The 16,577-nt window shown below is 40.0% G+C and overlaps 2 protein-coding genes across 4 annotated transcripts in view; both read left to right on the top strand.

Moving 5' to 3' along the window:
- Positions 1-466: 466 nt before the first annotated feature.
- Positions 467-14,477, top strand: nek8 (NIMA-related kinase 8). 2 transcript variants are annotated; one of them, XM_078245472.1, is made up of 15 exons: positions 467-575; positions 2,133-2,338; positions 2,800-3,032; positions 3,152-3,283; positions 3,516-3,724; positions 3,835-3,914; positions 4,024-4,208; positions 4,793-4,940; positions 5,479-5,555; positions 6,839-6,956; positions 7,101-7,251; positions 7,731-7,894; positions 8,242-8,394; positions 11,361-11,519; positions 12,636-14,477. In XM_078245472.1, the coding sequence occupies exons 1-15, from the start codon at positions 529-531 to the stop codon at positions 12,662-12,664; spliced, it is 2,091 nt and encodes a 696-aa protein (XP_078101598.1). In that variant the 5' UTR covers positions 467-528; the 3' UTR covers positions 12,665-14,477. The 2 variants fall into 2 exon arrangements, with proteins under 2 accessions (XP_078101598.1, XP_078101600.1); XM_078245474.1 differs by lacking the exon at positions 11,361-11,519.
- Positions 14,478-15,548: 1,071 nt separating this feature from the next.
- Positions 15,549-16,577, top strand: part of traf4a (tnf receptor-associated factor 4a) — a 41,133-nt gene continuing 40,104 nt past the window's right edge. Inside the window, exon 1 of one of the 2 annotated variants that reach the window (XM_078245477.1) lies at positions 15,549-16,088. In XM_078245477.1, the coding sequence (XP_078101603.1) occupies positions 15,946-16,088 (143 nt within the window). In that variant the 5' untranslated portion in view covers positions 15,549-15,945. The remainder of the gene's footprint in view (positions 16,089-16,577) is intronic. The other variant, XM_078245484.1, reaches the window with a different exon arrangement.

The following is a 16,577-nucleotide window of genomic DNA, read 5'->3' as shown; positions in this document are numbered from 1 at the left end:
GTGACTTCAAGCACATGTTTTTCTGCATGGTTGATCAATTATATTAATATTTCAGGAACATCTTGACCACGAATGGCTCTCTTCCAGACTTGTCACAGAATCTCAATTGATGCCAGGCCAGAATTGTGTTTAGAGGCATTTTTGTGTTACATCTCCCAACTTCTATTAAACATTAGATGACTGACAGCTACCCTGAAACCTAAACTTTAAAAAATATTTTTTAATTGTTATCTACTCTTCAAAGTATTGTTGGCTTGCTCTCTTTTTCTGTCTCTAAATCTCTTTCTCTGTGACTGAAAACATGTATTGAGATATTTGCCACCCACTGTAACTTTTGTGAGCCTCTATTTTTTCAGATTAGTGTGTATGGCAGTAGAGTTTATCCCATGGATGCATTAGAGCACGGTTTAACCCTTCACCTTTTTGTCCCTCGTCGCTTCCTATAGTAGTTGGAACGGGTTGCCTGGCGACAGCGGAAAGGTTTGGGACAAAGCCCGTCTACGGAAATTCTTTGGTTTGGGAGCAGTGATGGAGAAGTATGAGAAAATCAAAGTTGTCGGAAGAGGAGCTTTCGGGTAACCTCTGAGTTTATTAACACTTCGTAGCTGTTTTGTGTTACACACATCTGTTATACCGACGTATGTGAGAAAATACGGTGTTGTCAGGCGTAAAATAGGAACGCTAGAACTAAAATGTAACGGGACACGTCAAATGTGCGCCGCCCTCAGAAGAAGAAAACATGTCTGGAAAAGTAACGCTAACGGTTTAAAAAATAGGTTATTTAAAAGGAGCTGTGTGAATAATCTTAATGCCAACGCTACTCTGGGCTTTTTATTTCTAAACAAACTTTGTGGGCTTTGTCATTTACAGTTTGTGTGGCTTTTCTTTTTCAAAGGTTTATTTTTGTTGTAGCTAGGTTAGCTATAAATTAACTTTTGGTTAGGTTAGCATCTGAGTTATTGCATTCACATCACTTTGAATTACTAGCTAGCTAGCTAGTTGCTATAACGTTACTTAACATTTGAAAGACAAAGATGTTATTTAAAGATAGCAAGTTGCTGGAAAGGTTACTTCAAACATACTGTATACTGTAACTAGATGTATCCTAAACATTAGCATAACGTTACTACTTTATATTTTTTCATACTCATTTTCCAGTGTATTTAAAACGTCATAAGGTATATTCACTCAGGTCCTGTAACGTTACTGTACAACTGTACATTGTCAAAGTGGTACTCTACTTGAGTATTCCCACTTTGTCAGACCATATACAACATTTCAGAGGGTACTGTTGTATTTTCTACACAACTAGCTACATTTACATGAAGTTATACCAGTTACTTTGTAGATAAAAATTTGACACTAAACACTTATACAGGTACAGTCGTAACATAACTTATGAGTTTTAATGAGCCTATGTGACAAAAATTAACTTAGCATTATCAACTTGCAATTAACTGCAACATAATGAAAATAATGTAAATTTACATTATTGTACATGACGTCTTTATTCGTGTTAAATGTGCAGTGATTGTTTTTGAAAGTGATTTTGTGACTAGTCTAGACTTCCAGAGCGAAACACCCACTACTCTTCCTCACACATAATAAGCGAATGGAAGCCCCATGTTTGTGGGTCCTTTTCGGCCTACATTATTTCCCCAATTTCTTCTTTTTTTAAGTCTTTTTATTGGGTTCCACAACTAAAACATAAATAAAGTATCTGTAGTAAAATACCCAAATCCTACCCACCCTCACCTCCCTATCCATCCCCCCAGTGAGTATTATTTCCCCTTTTAAAAGTGGACAACAACACTAGTAGTGCATGGAATTCCACTTTCTAGACCCAGTTCTTAATTTCAAATATTTAAAGCATTTTAGTGCAAAAGGTATACATAAATAAAGGATACAAGTACTTTTACACAAGTGGTTCACTGTCATGCTCATCAACTTTTCTTTACATTATTTTTTTCTTCAAATCATACAAGATGCTTATGTCAAAAACAAAACTAGTGCCAGTGCTCAGTAACACTGTCACAGCAGAATTAAACTACCAACAACCATCCCACTAGCTTCTATATTGTTTATGGAACAATGTATACATCTAATTTCTCTCCATTTTCCTCCCCTGTCAGGATTGTTCACCTGTGCCGCAGGCGCGGCGACGGGGCCTTTGTCATCCTGAAGGAGATCCCAGTGGAGCAGATGTCACGAGATGAACGCCTGGCGGCTCAGAACGAGTGCCAGGTCCTGAAACTGCTCAACCATCCAAATATCATAGAGTACTATGAGAACTTCCTGGAAGACAAGGCCCTCATGATAGCTATGGAGTATGCACCAGGTAAGCTTACTGTAATATCTTATTACTCAACCCCCTTTTGTTCATTGTCTAACGGTTCACTGTTGCCATGGTTTAGTGCTGTAGGGCTCCATACCTTTTCTTTTTCCCATATCAACATCTAATTTCAATCTGCATGGTGTTGTTTTGAGGTGATTAGGTAACATTTCTTTTATATATAAATATATGTATATATAGTTATGAAAGGTGTAAAGAAAGGTAGATCGCCATCAATTGGTCCAAATTTCTGCAGCAAAACAAAACTTTTAGCTGTTTCTGTGTTCAGGTTAAAGACCAAACCTTTGCTGTCAAAGCTTCTAAAGCTATGGATTATCTTTCTAAATTACATTCTCTCGTGCTTGCAGTCTGTTGCTTGATTTGCAGGTGGAACCGCTACAGCTTATTAAGACTGATATATTGATATTTGAAATACAAAGGTATCCCATTCGCTGTTTTTCATGCAGGTGGAACCTTGGCCGATTACATACAGAAGCGCTGTAACTCTCTGCTGGACGAGGACACCATCCTTCACTTCTTTGTACAAATCTTACTTGCCCTGTACCACGTCCACAACAAACTTATTTTGCACAGAGACCTTAAGACGCAGAATATTCTTCTTGACAAGCACCAGATGATCGTCAAAATCGGTGACTTTGGCATCTCTAAAATCCTTGTCAGCAAGAGCAAAGCTTACACGGTGAGCTGATTTGCTTTTGGTTTGGAACCGTGATTATATCAGCAACATATATAACCTCATATGTTGAATCCTAACGTGTTGGCACAAATCATCAATTCCTCCTTCTTTTCACTCTGCAGGTGGTCGGGACCCCATGTTACATCTCGCCAGAGCTGTGTGAGGGGAAGCCGTATAACCAGAAGAGTGACATCTGGGCTTTGGGCTGTGTGCTCTATGAGCTAGCGAGCCTTAAGAGAGCCTTTGAGGCAGCTGTACGAAAAACATTTTATTTACAAGAATCCCTTGCTTACTTGGTTGAAGTGATTTAAATAATACTACATTTGTGTAAGCTTTTGAAATATCACTACCAATTTTAAAGTGTGGTACTAATGTGAAAATCTTATTCTTTTGGCAGGGATTTTGGGAAGATGATTGGGGATTTTTCACATATTTCTAATACGTTTTGTAATTTTACTGTATAACCCTATTTAATTTTGCTTTCAGAATCTACCTGCCCTCGTTCTGAAGATCATGAGCGGAACATTTGCTCCAATTTCAGACCGGTACAGCCCAGAGCTCCGACAGCTCATCCTCAACATGCTCAATCTGGATCCATCCAAACGGCCTCAACTCAATGAAATAATGGCTCTTCCCATATGCATCAGGCCCCTCCTTAATCTCTTCACAGATATAGGCAATGTCAAAATGCGCAGGTACTGCCTTAATGTATCACTAATGATTAGACAGGCGTTTTGATGCACATGATTTGAGATTAAGATTTTATAAAGAGTGTAAAGAATGTTTTTCATTTTCTATCTTCCAGGATTGAGAAACCATTGTCTGCCGTGCAAACTGGTCATCATGGTAGACCAGGAGGGAGAGTTCCTACCAACAGGTCCAGAGGTCAGGCACATAACACCATTATTTGACAACAGAACTAGCTGCACCAGGTAGATCACTGTAGGCCTACGTTAATTACACATTTGATTGATTATTTCTTGGGCATGCACAGATGGATCTGTGGGTTTAGGATCAGGGAAGGTGCATTCCCTCCCGCTGTCGTCAGTGTACACGTGGGGAAGTGGGATCTCAGCGCCTCTCCGCCTTCCGATGCTCAACACTGAGGTGCTTCAAGTGTCTCTGGGCCGCACTCAGAAGATGGGGGTGACCAAGTCTGGCCGTCTGATTACGTGGGAGGTCTGTGTATTTTAGACTTGTTTACAATGCAGCTTTCATAATTTCTCAAATTCATGCAATATAAAGGAAAAATCCTTCCTGACCCACTATCAAGGAACAGCTGTGATTACTCTGCACTCCTGGGTCAACCTGTTGATGTACGATGATGTCTTTTTTCGTATTCTCACAGATAACTGCCCATAAACAGCTTAGCGCTTTTACAACTAGCTAGTTCAGTTATCTCTTTTCAGCTATCAAAAATATCAATGGTTCAAATCTGGTTTTGGTGTCAGCCCCTCAGAGAGCTTCTTTGTAGACTCAACAGCCACATTAGAGGGGAAAATACTACACCAGCAGTTGCTTCAGTGCAAACAGCCACCACCGATGTGCTAAAAAAACAACATGTTTTTGGATCCGAATTTCTGTAGAAATTTATAATAAAATAACAGCTGGAAGGTGTTGAACATCACAGATTGACGCTTCCTAATGGTGTATGATATGATGGATTCTTGCTTTAACATGTTTAGTTGCTTATGTTTTCCAGTTAACAGTTACATTATCACTGTTTTGCCCCCATTAAGACTAATAATCCTTTATTGTAACAGACTCCATCAGTGGGGTCTGGTGAGGCTAGTCTGCCCGGTGTGGTGGAGCAGATGCAGCCTCAGTTCATTTCCCGTTTTCTTGAGGGTCAGTCTGGAGTCACCATCAAGTCTGTATCCTGCGGTGATCTTTTTACCACCTGCATGACAGGTTGGTGGGCCGGCTGCTTTTTATAACTATCATAGCCATCACACCCCTGCTCAGTTAGTTCAGCAGGGATCTCTGTTTTCTGCCCTCACACGCTGCACCACATGGCTGTAAAACACTGAGGCAGCATTTGAACGTACTGATATTGTATATGAAAATAGTGTAGTAGTGTGATATGAAAGTGTGTATACAGTCAGCTCTTTTTCCAGATCAGATAGCATGTATCCACTTGTAAAACAAACCTTTCTATGCTTGCCTAGCAGTTCGGAAGTAGTTTTCCTTGAGCTCAAACTGTGGTGCTGTTAGTCAGTGTGCTTCAGGAGGCTGTTGTCAGTCCTTCCAGCATTGCAAAGCAGATAACACAGGATTAAAGACCCTTCCTCTCAGCTCAGTTGCCTCTCTTTCATCACTTTTCACTGTACTGACTCAGATTAGCGTTTCCTAGATGAGGATTAGAAGCATTGCGTTGGCCTACAAAATAATACACCTACATTTATCAACTAATAGTGTCTTTAATCCCTTTTTTATTTTCAATTTGCAGACAGGGGCATTATCATGACGTTTGGTAGTGGGAGTAACGGCTGCCTAGGACACGGTAACTTTAATGATGTAACACAGGTACGTGTCCATTGTTCAGAAGAAAATATACTCATATTAAATGAACACTCAGTTGGCAGTTTATTAGATACACCTAACTAAATGTAATTCAGTCTAATACAACAGTCCTGCAATAAGTTCTGCTGGTGTTTCTGTATGGGATTGACAGTTTGTTTTTCTTTTCTTTTTTTTTTTATAAAATACAAAACATTTACAATTTACAACATGAACACATCCGCCCCACTCGTCATCACCACATATATTGTAGGCCGTGGTTGTTAATTTAGGTACACTTCCTTAGACAAGATAAAATAATAGCCATAATATTCAAGACAATATAATAAAATAATAACAAAATAGACTATAAACTGTAAAAGACATATTATGTACTGCATAGGTGATAAAACAATGAGCACATAGTTTACCCCTCTCCATAGTACCTGGCTTCTTAGTAGCCCTGCAGACAGACTAAGATCGTACCTTCCGAATTTTCTAATGTAGAGATTCAATCTTGCAAACTGTTTATATGACATTTTTCCAAACGCTGCCACTCTAGCTATTTAACAAGCCCACTCCTGGATTGACGGCAACCCTTCATTCCTCCATCCTCTTAGAATAATCTGTCTGGCTATCATTAAACTAGTCTAGACCCAGCTTCTTATGTGCTTTTCTATTTTGCTTAGGCTTGACCCGTCTCCTAGAACAAATAGTCTTGAGCTGAATAGAACCTGGCTCCCTGCAGTCAGACATGCTGTAGGTTATCATGTAGTTCTGCTGGTGGTTTAATATTTTCTAAATATTAGAAATACCTCTCAGTATACTGTAATGCAGTACAGTTAAACAGCACTACAAACTTTATCCTCCAAAATGATAATACAGTTTAGTCAGAACTTTCCATTACAACCATTTGTATTACATTAGACTGTATTCGTACCTAAGAAACTGGCAGATCTAGATCTATTTTTCCGTGCTGTGATGTGCTGTGAGAAATGTCCTAAATTATGAAAAAACATGCCTTTACAAGAAAAAAATCTGACATTCAAAAAAACTTCATTCAAAAGGACATTTTTGGTCCCTGTGAATGCATTTTGGCACCTTTGATGGACAGTTGACAGTAGAGAGGTAGAGAGGCAGACAGGAAACGAGGGGAGAGAGAGTAATGTGACATTAAACTAAGGTTTCTATTTTGATTCGAACCAGTTGCAGTCATGTTGTATACACATTAAATACTGGGCTACCAGTCCCTACTCTGTCAACATGACAATGATGACATGTATTTTCTCTGACTCTGTTTTTGTACTCAGCCCAAGATAGTTGAGGCACTCCTCGGCTACGAGCTGGTTCAGGTGTCATGTGGTGCTTCCCACGTACTCGCTGTGACAAATGAAAGAGAAGTATTTGCCTGGGGAAGAGGAGACAATGGTATATCATAAATGAACGGGTTGTTTTCAAATCTATCTTATCTGTTTGTGTTTGTTTGTATGTGACTGATTTATGACAGGAGCATCTCAGTACACAGCTTGATTGTTGGGTCTCTATGCTTGCATCTGTTCTTCTGTCTGGAAGGTCGCCTCGGGCTTGGCACCCAAGACACCCACAACTCTCCACAGCAGGTGTGTTTACCTGTGGAATTTGAGGCCCAAAGAGTGATGTGTGGAGTGGACTGTTCCATGACTATCAGCACCCAGTACAGCATTGTGACATGTGGAAGCAACAGGTAATTACAATATATTTTCCCACACAAAACTATGGCCATTAGTCTCAATAAACATGTCACTGACTGACATGAGACATATATGTATAAACTTGTTTGTGTGCATGGGGTGGCGATAGATTGGGCAGAGATACTTTCCTGGTGCACAACCCGTGAGGCAGCATTCTCCTAAAATGACAAACATTTTTCTGTCATTGGTAATCTGCGTCTCTCAGAGAGGTTTTGGACAGGATGTAGAGTTGTGTAAGAGTAGGACAGTAAACACAACAGTGTTCATTTCAGGTCTCAGTATGCAGCATTGTTGAGATACCTGCGTCTTTGCAGCTATCTGCAGCAGACAAGGAAACCGGAATAAAAAATGTTAGAGGGTTTAGCGATACATATTTATTGTATATTGAAGATGTGGTTTAAGAGAATATTTATACAAATGTCTCTGTTCCTCTGTTATAAGTACCTTGATTTTGTTGTTTTGTTGTGGTCAGGTTCAACAAGCTTGGGCTGGATAAGATAACAGCTGGAGAGGAACCAAATCCCTCCAATCAGGTGGAAGAAGTCCATTCTTTCACTCCTGTCCAGTCAGCTCCACTCAACAGTGAGAAGATTGTTCACATTGACATTGGGACAGCACATTCTGTTGCTGTTACAGGTAAACTATTCCCATTATAAATATAAAATTTTAACCAGACTCATTTGAAATTATGCATCTCTGAGTGATGCTTCCATAATGATATGAAATAAGAGAAGGTCACTGTTTCAATTGCGCCAGCCAAACTAGTTTTCTAGGTTCTTGCAGCACCAGATTGAGTGAAACGCTACTTGGAGAGAACACTTCTCCTTCTGCCTTAAAGTGCTGAAGCTAAACTAACATGTGAAAAGTACTTTTTACAGCACCTCAGGCATAAAACAAGGGCAATAAATAAATCTGATATTTATTGTGTCAAAGTAACACTCGTGATTTTTAACAATGAAACATTTTTACCCCCTATTTTCCAGAAAGGGGTCAGTGTTTTACCTTTGGCAGCAACCAGCATGGCCAGATGGGCTGTAGCTCCCGTCGTAGCAGCCGTGTTCCCTATCCGGTGCCTGGACTGCAGGGCATCACCATGGCTGCATGTGGAGACGCTTTCACCTTAGCTATCAGATCTGGTGAGTAGAAGTGACCATCCCAGTTTATAAAGGTCAAAAACTCCTCCACAGGTTGAAGGCTGGGGTGTATGAGAGGTCACCGGATAACTTGAACTATCAAGAATGACAACAAAGCTAACAGGAGGGTTAGGGAAATATTACTCTGGCTTAATGGATGTAAATTGCTGGAATTAAAGCCTGACATCTGGTACGTAAAAGACACGCTGGATGTCCCTCCCCGCTTGCTATTTCCACTATCAGGGCTTAGTGGTGCCCAGGACAGTTGTGATTGGTATAAAGAAATACATACAAGCCAGAGCGTTTTTTCCCCTATCCCAGAATAAATAGGTGGTGTAGCCAGACCATACTCCATCGCTGACACAGTGCTGTGGAGATAGGTCTGATAATGTGAGACTAGGGAGATATCAATCAAGCACAGTCTGCACACACAGAGTCCTTTAAGTCCTTTAAGTTGTTCATTATACAGCGTTTTTTTCACTTTGTCACTGTCCTTACATTGTAGCCAAGTATCATGCTTCCTTCTCTGCTGCTATGCTGTAAATGAGAGGTAAACCCAACAACACCCTCTCTCAAATCAGTAGAGTTTCCAACAAGCACTTGCACTAAAAACAAGAATTTTCCAAAATGACAACCTCTTATTTTCCCTCATTTTCAATCCCTGACTTAAAAAAGTTTTTATGTACAGTGGGGCTCGAAAGTTTGGGCACCCCAGGTAAAAATTTGTATTAATGTGCATAAAGAAGCCAAGAAAAGATGGAAAAATCTCCAAAAGGCATTAAATGATAGATTAGACATTCTTATAATATGTCAAAAAAAAGTTAGATTTTATTTCCATCATTTACACTTTCAAAATAACAGAAAACAAAAAATGGCGTATGCAAAAGTTTGGGCACCCTGCAGAGTTTATAGCATGCACCGCCCCCTTTGGAAAGCTGAGACCTGACAGTGTCATGGATTGTTCTCAATCATCGTCTGGAAAGACCAGGTGATGTCAATCTCAAAGGTTTTAAATGCCCAGACTCATCTGACCTTGCCCCAACAATCAGCACCATGGGTTCTTCTAAGCAGTTGTCTAGAAAACTGAAAATAGTTGACGCTCACAAAGCAGGAGAAGGCTATAAGAAGATAGCAAAGCGTTTTCAGATGCCAATATCCTCTGTTCGGAATGTAATTAAGAAATGGCAGTCATCAGGAACAATGGAAGTTAAAGCAAGATCTGGAAGACCAAGAAAAATATCAGACATAACAGCTCACAGGATTGTGAGAAAAGCAAGTCAAAACCCACATTTGACTACACAATCCATCCAGAAAGATCTGGCAGACACTGGAGTTGTGGTACACCATTCCACTATAAAGAGATACTTTAACAAATATGGTCTTCATGGAAGAGTCATCAGAAGAAAACCTCTTCTACGTCCTCACCACAAAAATCAGCGTTTGAAGTTTGCAAATGAACATATAGACAAGCCTGATGCATTGTGGAAACAAGTTCTGTGGACCGATGAGGTTAAAATAGAACTTTTTGGCCAGAATGTGCAAAGGCACGTTTGGAGAAGAAAGAGTCAGAATGTAATGAAAAGAACCTCTGTCCAACTGTTAAGCATGGGGTGGATCAATCATGCTTTGGGGTTGTATTGCAGCCAGTGGCACAGGGAACATTTCACGAGTAGAAGGAAAAATGGATTCAATAACATTTCAGCAAATTTTGGACGCTAACTTGATGCCATCTGTGAAAAAGCTGAAGTTAAAGAGAGGATGGCTTCTACAAATGGATAATGATCCTAAACACACCTCAAAATCCACGGTGGATTACATCAAGAGGCGTAAACTGAAGGTTTTGCCATGGCCTTCACAGTGACCTCAACAGAATTGAAAATCTATGGATAGACCTTAAAAGAGCAGTGCGTGACAGACAGACCAGAAATCTCACGGAACTGGAAGACTTTTGTAAGGAAGAATGGGCGAAGATACCTCAAACAAGAACTGAAAGACTCTTGGCTGGCTACAAAAAGCGTTTACAAGCTGTGATACTTGCCAAAGGGGGCAGTACAAGGTATTAACTCTGCAGGGTGCCCAAACTTTTGCAGACGCCATTTTTTGTTTTCTGTTATTTTGAAAGTGTAAATGATGGAAATAAAATCTAACTTTTTTTGACATATTATAAGAATTTCTAATCTGTCATTTGATGCCTTTTGGAGATTTTTCCATCTTTTCTTGGCTTCTTTATGCACATTAATACAAATTTTTACCTGGGGTGCCCAAACTTTCGAGCCCCACTGTATGAGTAGTAGTTGCACAAGTAAACACAACAGTGTTCATCTCAGTTCTGAGCTGAGAAAACATTTCTCAGATATCTGTGGTTTATCTGCTTTGGAAGAAAAGAGGAGGATTTTAATGAGAGTCACCCAGTTTCAAACAGTCCCTGTGAGCCACTATGTGACCACACAACAGTAATGGAACTTTAGCTCAAAAACAGAGCTAATTAAATGCTCAATGTGATGGATTTTGTTGCTCAAACATGTTTCAAGTCTCTGTAAGTTTATTTTCATGGCAAACTAAAATAAACTGAAGGTTTAACGGTTACATGGAACATATGGTATGGTTAGCAGTAATGTAAACTATACAGGGTTTTTAGCTAATGGGCTAAACATACAAATCCATTGGTCTGGTTCTTTAAACACATGGTTTAAAGATATGTAACAGATGTGTGCATGTTTGTAAGTGTGTTTTGAGGGTAAATTGCTAAAAAGTCATATTGTGCCAGCGATTGGCTCCCCGGGGAGAAAGCCAGCAGTGGCAGCCATGCATGTAGGTTTCCTTTGCTGAGGGAGTCTTTGTTCAACTTCCTCTAGATAGAGCCATTGTGCTGCCACTGCAGGAGAGACAGAGCTGTCAGTTAAAGATTTTCATGGATTAATTCATCCTGAGTAACGGTGACCAGCGCCTTCTCCTCCTGCTCTCCACAGATGGGGAGGTGTACACCTGGGGAAAGGGGGCCCGCGGCCGCCTCGGAAGAAAAGAGGAGGATTCTGGGATACCGAAGGCGGTGCAGCTTGACGAGAGTCACCCATTCACGGTGACATCGGTGGCTTGTTGTCATGGCAACACTCTGCTGGCAGTGAAACGTAATATTTCGCTTATTAGCCTTTGTTAACAAACACTGAGATGTTGGGATGGTGGTGAAATGTAACTGAGAGAGTGCTAATCCCCAGATGAAAGACAGGCTAAATTTGAGACAAGCTTCTCTTGATAACATCGACAGAGATGCATGTTTATGAAGAATTGAGAATGGACTCGTATGTAAGTTTGAAAGCTCACTGGCTAAAGACATGACTATAGCTTTGTTTCATACAGGCATACATCTTACAGCATTTCCAGTCACAGGCGCTCTTATTACATTAACAAACGAGTTCCTTTCAGCTACACTTGATCAGAACCTTTCTATCTGCATGCCAAAAGTAATAATTCAGTAAAATATTTGCATTGTGGCTATTGATTGTAGACTGAAATGAATGACATGGCCATAGACCTCTTACTGAGAGGAACAGAAAACAGCAATTTGCCCCTCTTTCTCCCAAAAATGATGGTGCAACAGATTCTAATGAAAACAGTGAAGGTGGGATTAAATAGTCCCTCTACACTCCAAATTGAAAATAGCTGCAGATTTAAAAAAGATTAAAGTGCATCACAATTTAATAAGTAACAGAGATGTTGTTAATCCTCGCTACCGGCTACACGGCTACTGTGTAAATGTTTTTTTGACCTGCACCATGGGACAAGGACATAGAGACCGACATGGACTAATAACACTCATAGAGGCCATTATCAGTCTGATACTGATGGGACCAGACCAGAAACTGATAAGCATAATACTACAGTTTAAAAACTGGGGGGATTAAAACAACAGACATGAAACTTTTAACAGTGTTGCATGTCCATGTTTAACTGTACAGCCATGTAACTGGGAGAATCAGGTTTCATATTGATTGTAGAACATGTAGACAAGATTGTATTGATATTTAATGAAATGGGTTAGGGTTATGGTCTCAATCAGTTGAGTAAATGGTTTGTCTAACAAATATCGGGACAGATTTCAATTGTAATTTTCCAGAGCCCAAAATGGCATCTTTAAATTCCTTTTTTTGTCAGACCATCAGTCCAAAATATATTCAGTTAACTATCCTCCTACTTTTTCTGTTCTGAAGACATTTCACTCTGTCCCTTCCGCCATCTCGTTTCAGCTTTGCTTGAGGAACCTGTCCCAAGATGATTTTGTCCTAAAAACGAAGCCACACCCACTCAGCGGTCGCCAAGAAGCCCGGCAGTGGCATGAGGTGAAGCTTCCTCTGAATATAACTCCTCCCAGAGGCCCATCTGTGCTGCAGTTGAAAGATTCCCTTTCACACTGCAGCTGCGGCCTCAGATTTCCACTTGGTCTTCCTCTCCGTCTAGTTTTTTTTTCTCTCTTTCCGGGAATGAATGTTTGTTTCATTCGGCGGTTTGATATCATAAAGCAAAGCACAGAGAAGGCCAAGCCCTGTGTGTTGCAGCAGGTGTATCTCGCAACAGGAACAGGTTAGTTAAAGGACTGTTGCAACACTCTTTCTGAAGATGGATTACAGGAAGTCATTAGGCAGCTTTCATGTGGTGAGCTATTGTCGTCTATCGCGTGCAGAGTTGGCATGATAAAGGCCAATAAAAGTCAAACTGGTTTGAGCTCCCTTAAGCCTCTGGTGAATGAGATGACACGGTGCTCAGAAACAAAAACAACAAAAGCCACTTGAGTGTTTAGCAACTTATCAGTCGAATGAACCAAACACATTAATCTCGATCACATCGTCAGCGCTCACATTGTGCTTCATTGGATTAGTTCTCCAATACATTTGTAACTCAACAGCAGCATTCAAACCAGATAACGATGTGTTCAGGGTTCAACTGATCAGCGTCTTTAGGACTTAATGACTGTGTTCCAAATCTTGTTCACTCCTCCCTATATAAGATACACTCAATAGTTTACTATGCAGGGAGCTGTAAATATGGACACCAATTAATCATCCTCATCACTGACATCTTTTAAATGTGAGAAGTTGCATTGTGGGATTGTTAGCAAAAAACGGTTGTGTTCCATTGTAGGAATCTTTGAGGGCACTACTTTATAGAAGATAGATGTCACACTCTGACACTTTGGACACTCACAGAAAATGGTGGACAGTAAATCAAGTGCATTAAATAGACTATTTGTGTATAATATTTCAAATGAAATGGCATGTGTATTGTGTAAACTGTATTCATAAGATGACCTAAGACTGTTGAGAAAAGAAAACTGCCAAAGTGGTGGAAGAAGTACTCAGATATTTTACTTAAGTAAAAGTACAAAAGTATGAGCATCAAAATATAAAAGTACTCATTATGCAGAATGGCCCATTTCAGAATAATATATGTTATATTATTTGGATTATAATTAGTGATGCATTAATGTATAAGCATCACTTTGATGTTGCAGCTGGTGAATGTGGGGCTAATTCTTTATGTATTATATACTTAATCGATAATAATTCATCTAAATGTATTAGTTGATTCAATTTTGCTTTAATAATCTGAAAAGTATAAGTAAAAAAGTTCAATATTTGCCTCTGAAATGTAGTGGAGAAAATGTATAAAGCACCTTAAAATAGAATACTCAAGTCTCAAATTTGCACTTAAGTACAGTATTTGAGTAAATGTACTTACTTTCCACCACCATGCCCAGGAGTGAAAGGTTTTTACATTACATTGTTGGTGTCACGGCTTTAATTGTCACGCTAGATTAAAGAAAAACACTAAGAGAAAGAAAGATCCTGAGTCTGACAGGTGTCTTTTAGTTTCTGGATACCTGAGATGAAATTTTGAACGGCATAAACCATGCAAACTGTTACAAATCCTGTGATAAATCTTGTATTTTAAATGAGATGATGGTTTCACAGTGAATAGTACTCAGTTTAGATCAAATATTTCAGAGAATGTAATGTTTCTCATGGCTGCTAATGGATGTCTGGAAACATGACTGGGAAGGTTGACCTTAAAATAAAACAAGTTATTCATCACCATCTTAAAATGAATAATTAACCTGCAGTATAATGCTGGATCTCTCAGTGACAGTCTGATTACCTTAGTCTGATTTATTCTGCCTCCACAGTCCCAATTATTAATTGATCACTTTTATTGTAGTTTTCATACAGCTGTTATCAGTTGGTATGATTATTGTAACTATAATATTATATTACAGTTATACTGTAGATGTATATGTATTTTCTCCCAGTGTATTTAATGATTATAATAATAAATCATCTATTCTTCAAAACATAATTCTGAAGTAATTATTCCTTATTTAAGGAAGGAGGAGGACATGGACCTTCCACATCGTTGTCTTGTATGATGATGTAATGATGATGTAATCCGGTGGCAATAAAGCAGGTAGAAAATGATTAAAATATGTGCTCTTTATTTCTACAGTCATAAAATCATATTCAGTTTTTTGTTTCAATGAGTGTAACAATGTGAGTCAGGTTTTATTTGTAACATGTGTAAAGGCAAATGGTGCGTTTACATTATGGCACCATGAAATACATGTAAACGCTATATTATTCATTGTGTGTGTGTGTGTGTGTGTGTGTGTGTGTGTGTGTGTGTGTGTGTGTGTGTGTGTGTGTGTGTGTGTCTGCTCTACCACCAGAGGGCATCCGTCACTTCGAACCGTGCTGTTGGCTTCTGTATTAGGTCAATTGGACTTTTTTTTAATAAGATGTATGATATAAATATTAACAACCATAAAACCACAAAACCATCTTCACCTCTGACGTTAATAATTAGGACTATATATGTTTAATAAGTGTAAAGCCAGAGCCAGTTTGTGTGCACTCATTATAGGGTTGTAGCCTATCTGACAAATAAATAATGAATAGTAGACATCACATTCCATAGAGGCATTGGAAACGAGTAAAGTATGTCTTAGCAGCCACACATACGCCTTAATTAAAGCTCAATAAAGAGAGATAAGAGGGATAGTAAGACATTATATTATTATAGGTAATAGTGTGAACAGAGCGTTTCAGCTTCTTGACTCCTCCTGCGTGGAGAAGGAGGCGGGACTCGGTGCACCTAAACAGACGGAGGGGTTATGCATTGTACTCAGTCTGTCAGTGCTGCATCCACTGAGGAGGAGAGGCCCACACGCATTAACCCTGAGCTGTGGACGTGCACGGAGAGGGGCTTTCAGGACCGATCTGTGATCATTTCCGTAGCGTTTCCTGGACAGCAGCGTCGCTCCTTTGTTACCATCAGTCGCCGGGGCTGCAGGAGGAAAGACTGGGGAGGACTCGCCTCCTTAAAGCCCGTCGCTCGGTGGCGGAACGGACGTGATATGAACCCCTCATCGGCTTAAACGCCAGTGCAGCTAAATAGCCCCGTTTTCAGGGGGAGGGGGGGAGTGAACGGAGGATCAGAGAGGACATTTCTACCTTTTAAATTAACCTGCAGCTGAAGGCCGAGATAATATCCACGGAACCTGTAGCGATGCCCGGGTTTGATTACAAGTTTCTGGAAAAGCCAAAGAGACGGTTCCAGTGTCCGCTCTGCAGCAAGGCGATGCGGGAGCCGGTCCAAGTGTCTACCTGTGGACATCGTTTCTGTGACACCTGTCTGCAAGAATTTCTAAGGTACGGTGTGTGTGTTTGTTTGTGAGAGATCCACCTCTCTGCAGGCGATACTGGAAACCGCAGCACAGCCTCGTATAGTTTCGGTCAAGCTACAGTAAATAAAGAATGTGTGGGTGTGTCCTTCTCACCTTTCCTCATCAGGGTTTTACATTCATTTGGAGTATTTGTATGTCCACTGCATGCCAGTAGGCTACATGGGGCCTGGTAAACAGCGCCTGCATTGACCCCCCTGTTTTTTAGTTTTAGGTGTGTTTCTCCTCTCCACATATGCAATGATTTAATTATAGTTATGAGCCACTGTGTCAACATGAAATCATGACAAAGGAGCTTTTTGTGTTGGATCAGTCATGCAGGTGTTTTTGTAGAACAGGTAGCCTAGCCTAGAGGATGTTGTCATTGTTCTGCTGAAAGGAGATCGATGCTTTTTGTTGTGGCTACATCATCAGTGAATCAAAAAATTAGGCTTGCAATGATGCTTATTATTCATTA

This window comes from Sander vitreus, chromosome 3 (genome assembly GCF_031162955.1).
Source record: "Sander vitreus isolate 19-12246 chromosome 3, sanVit1, whole genome shotgun sequence".
Lineage (NCBI taxonomy): Eukaryota > Metazoa > Chordata > Actinopteri > Perciformes > Percidae > Sander > Sander vitreus.
Note: the sequence above shows the minus strand (reverse complement) of the source record. Positions and strands in the feature narration are given on the sequence as shown.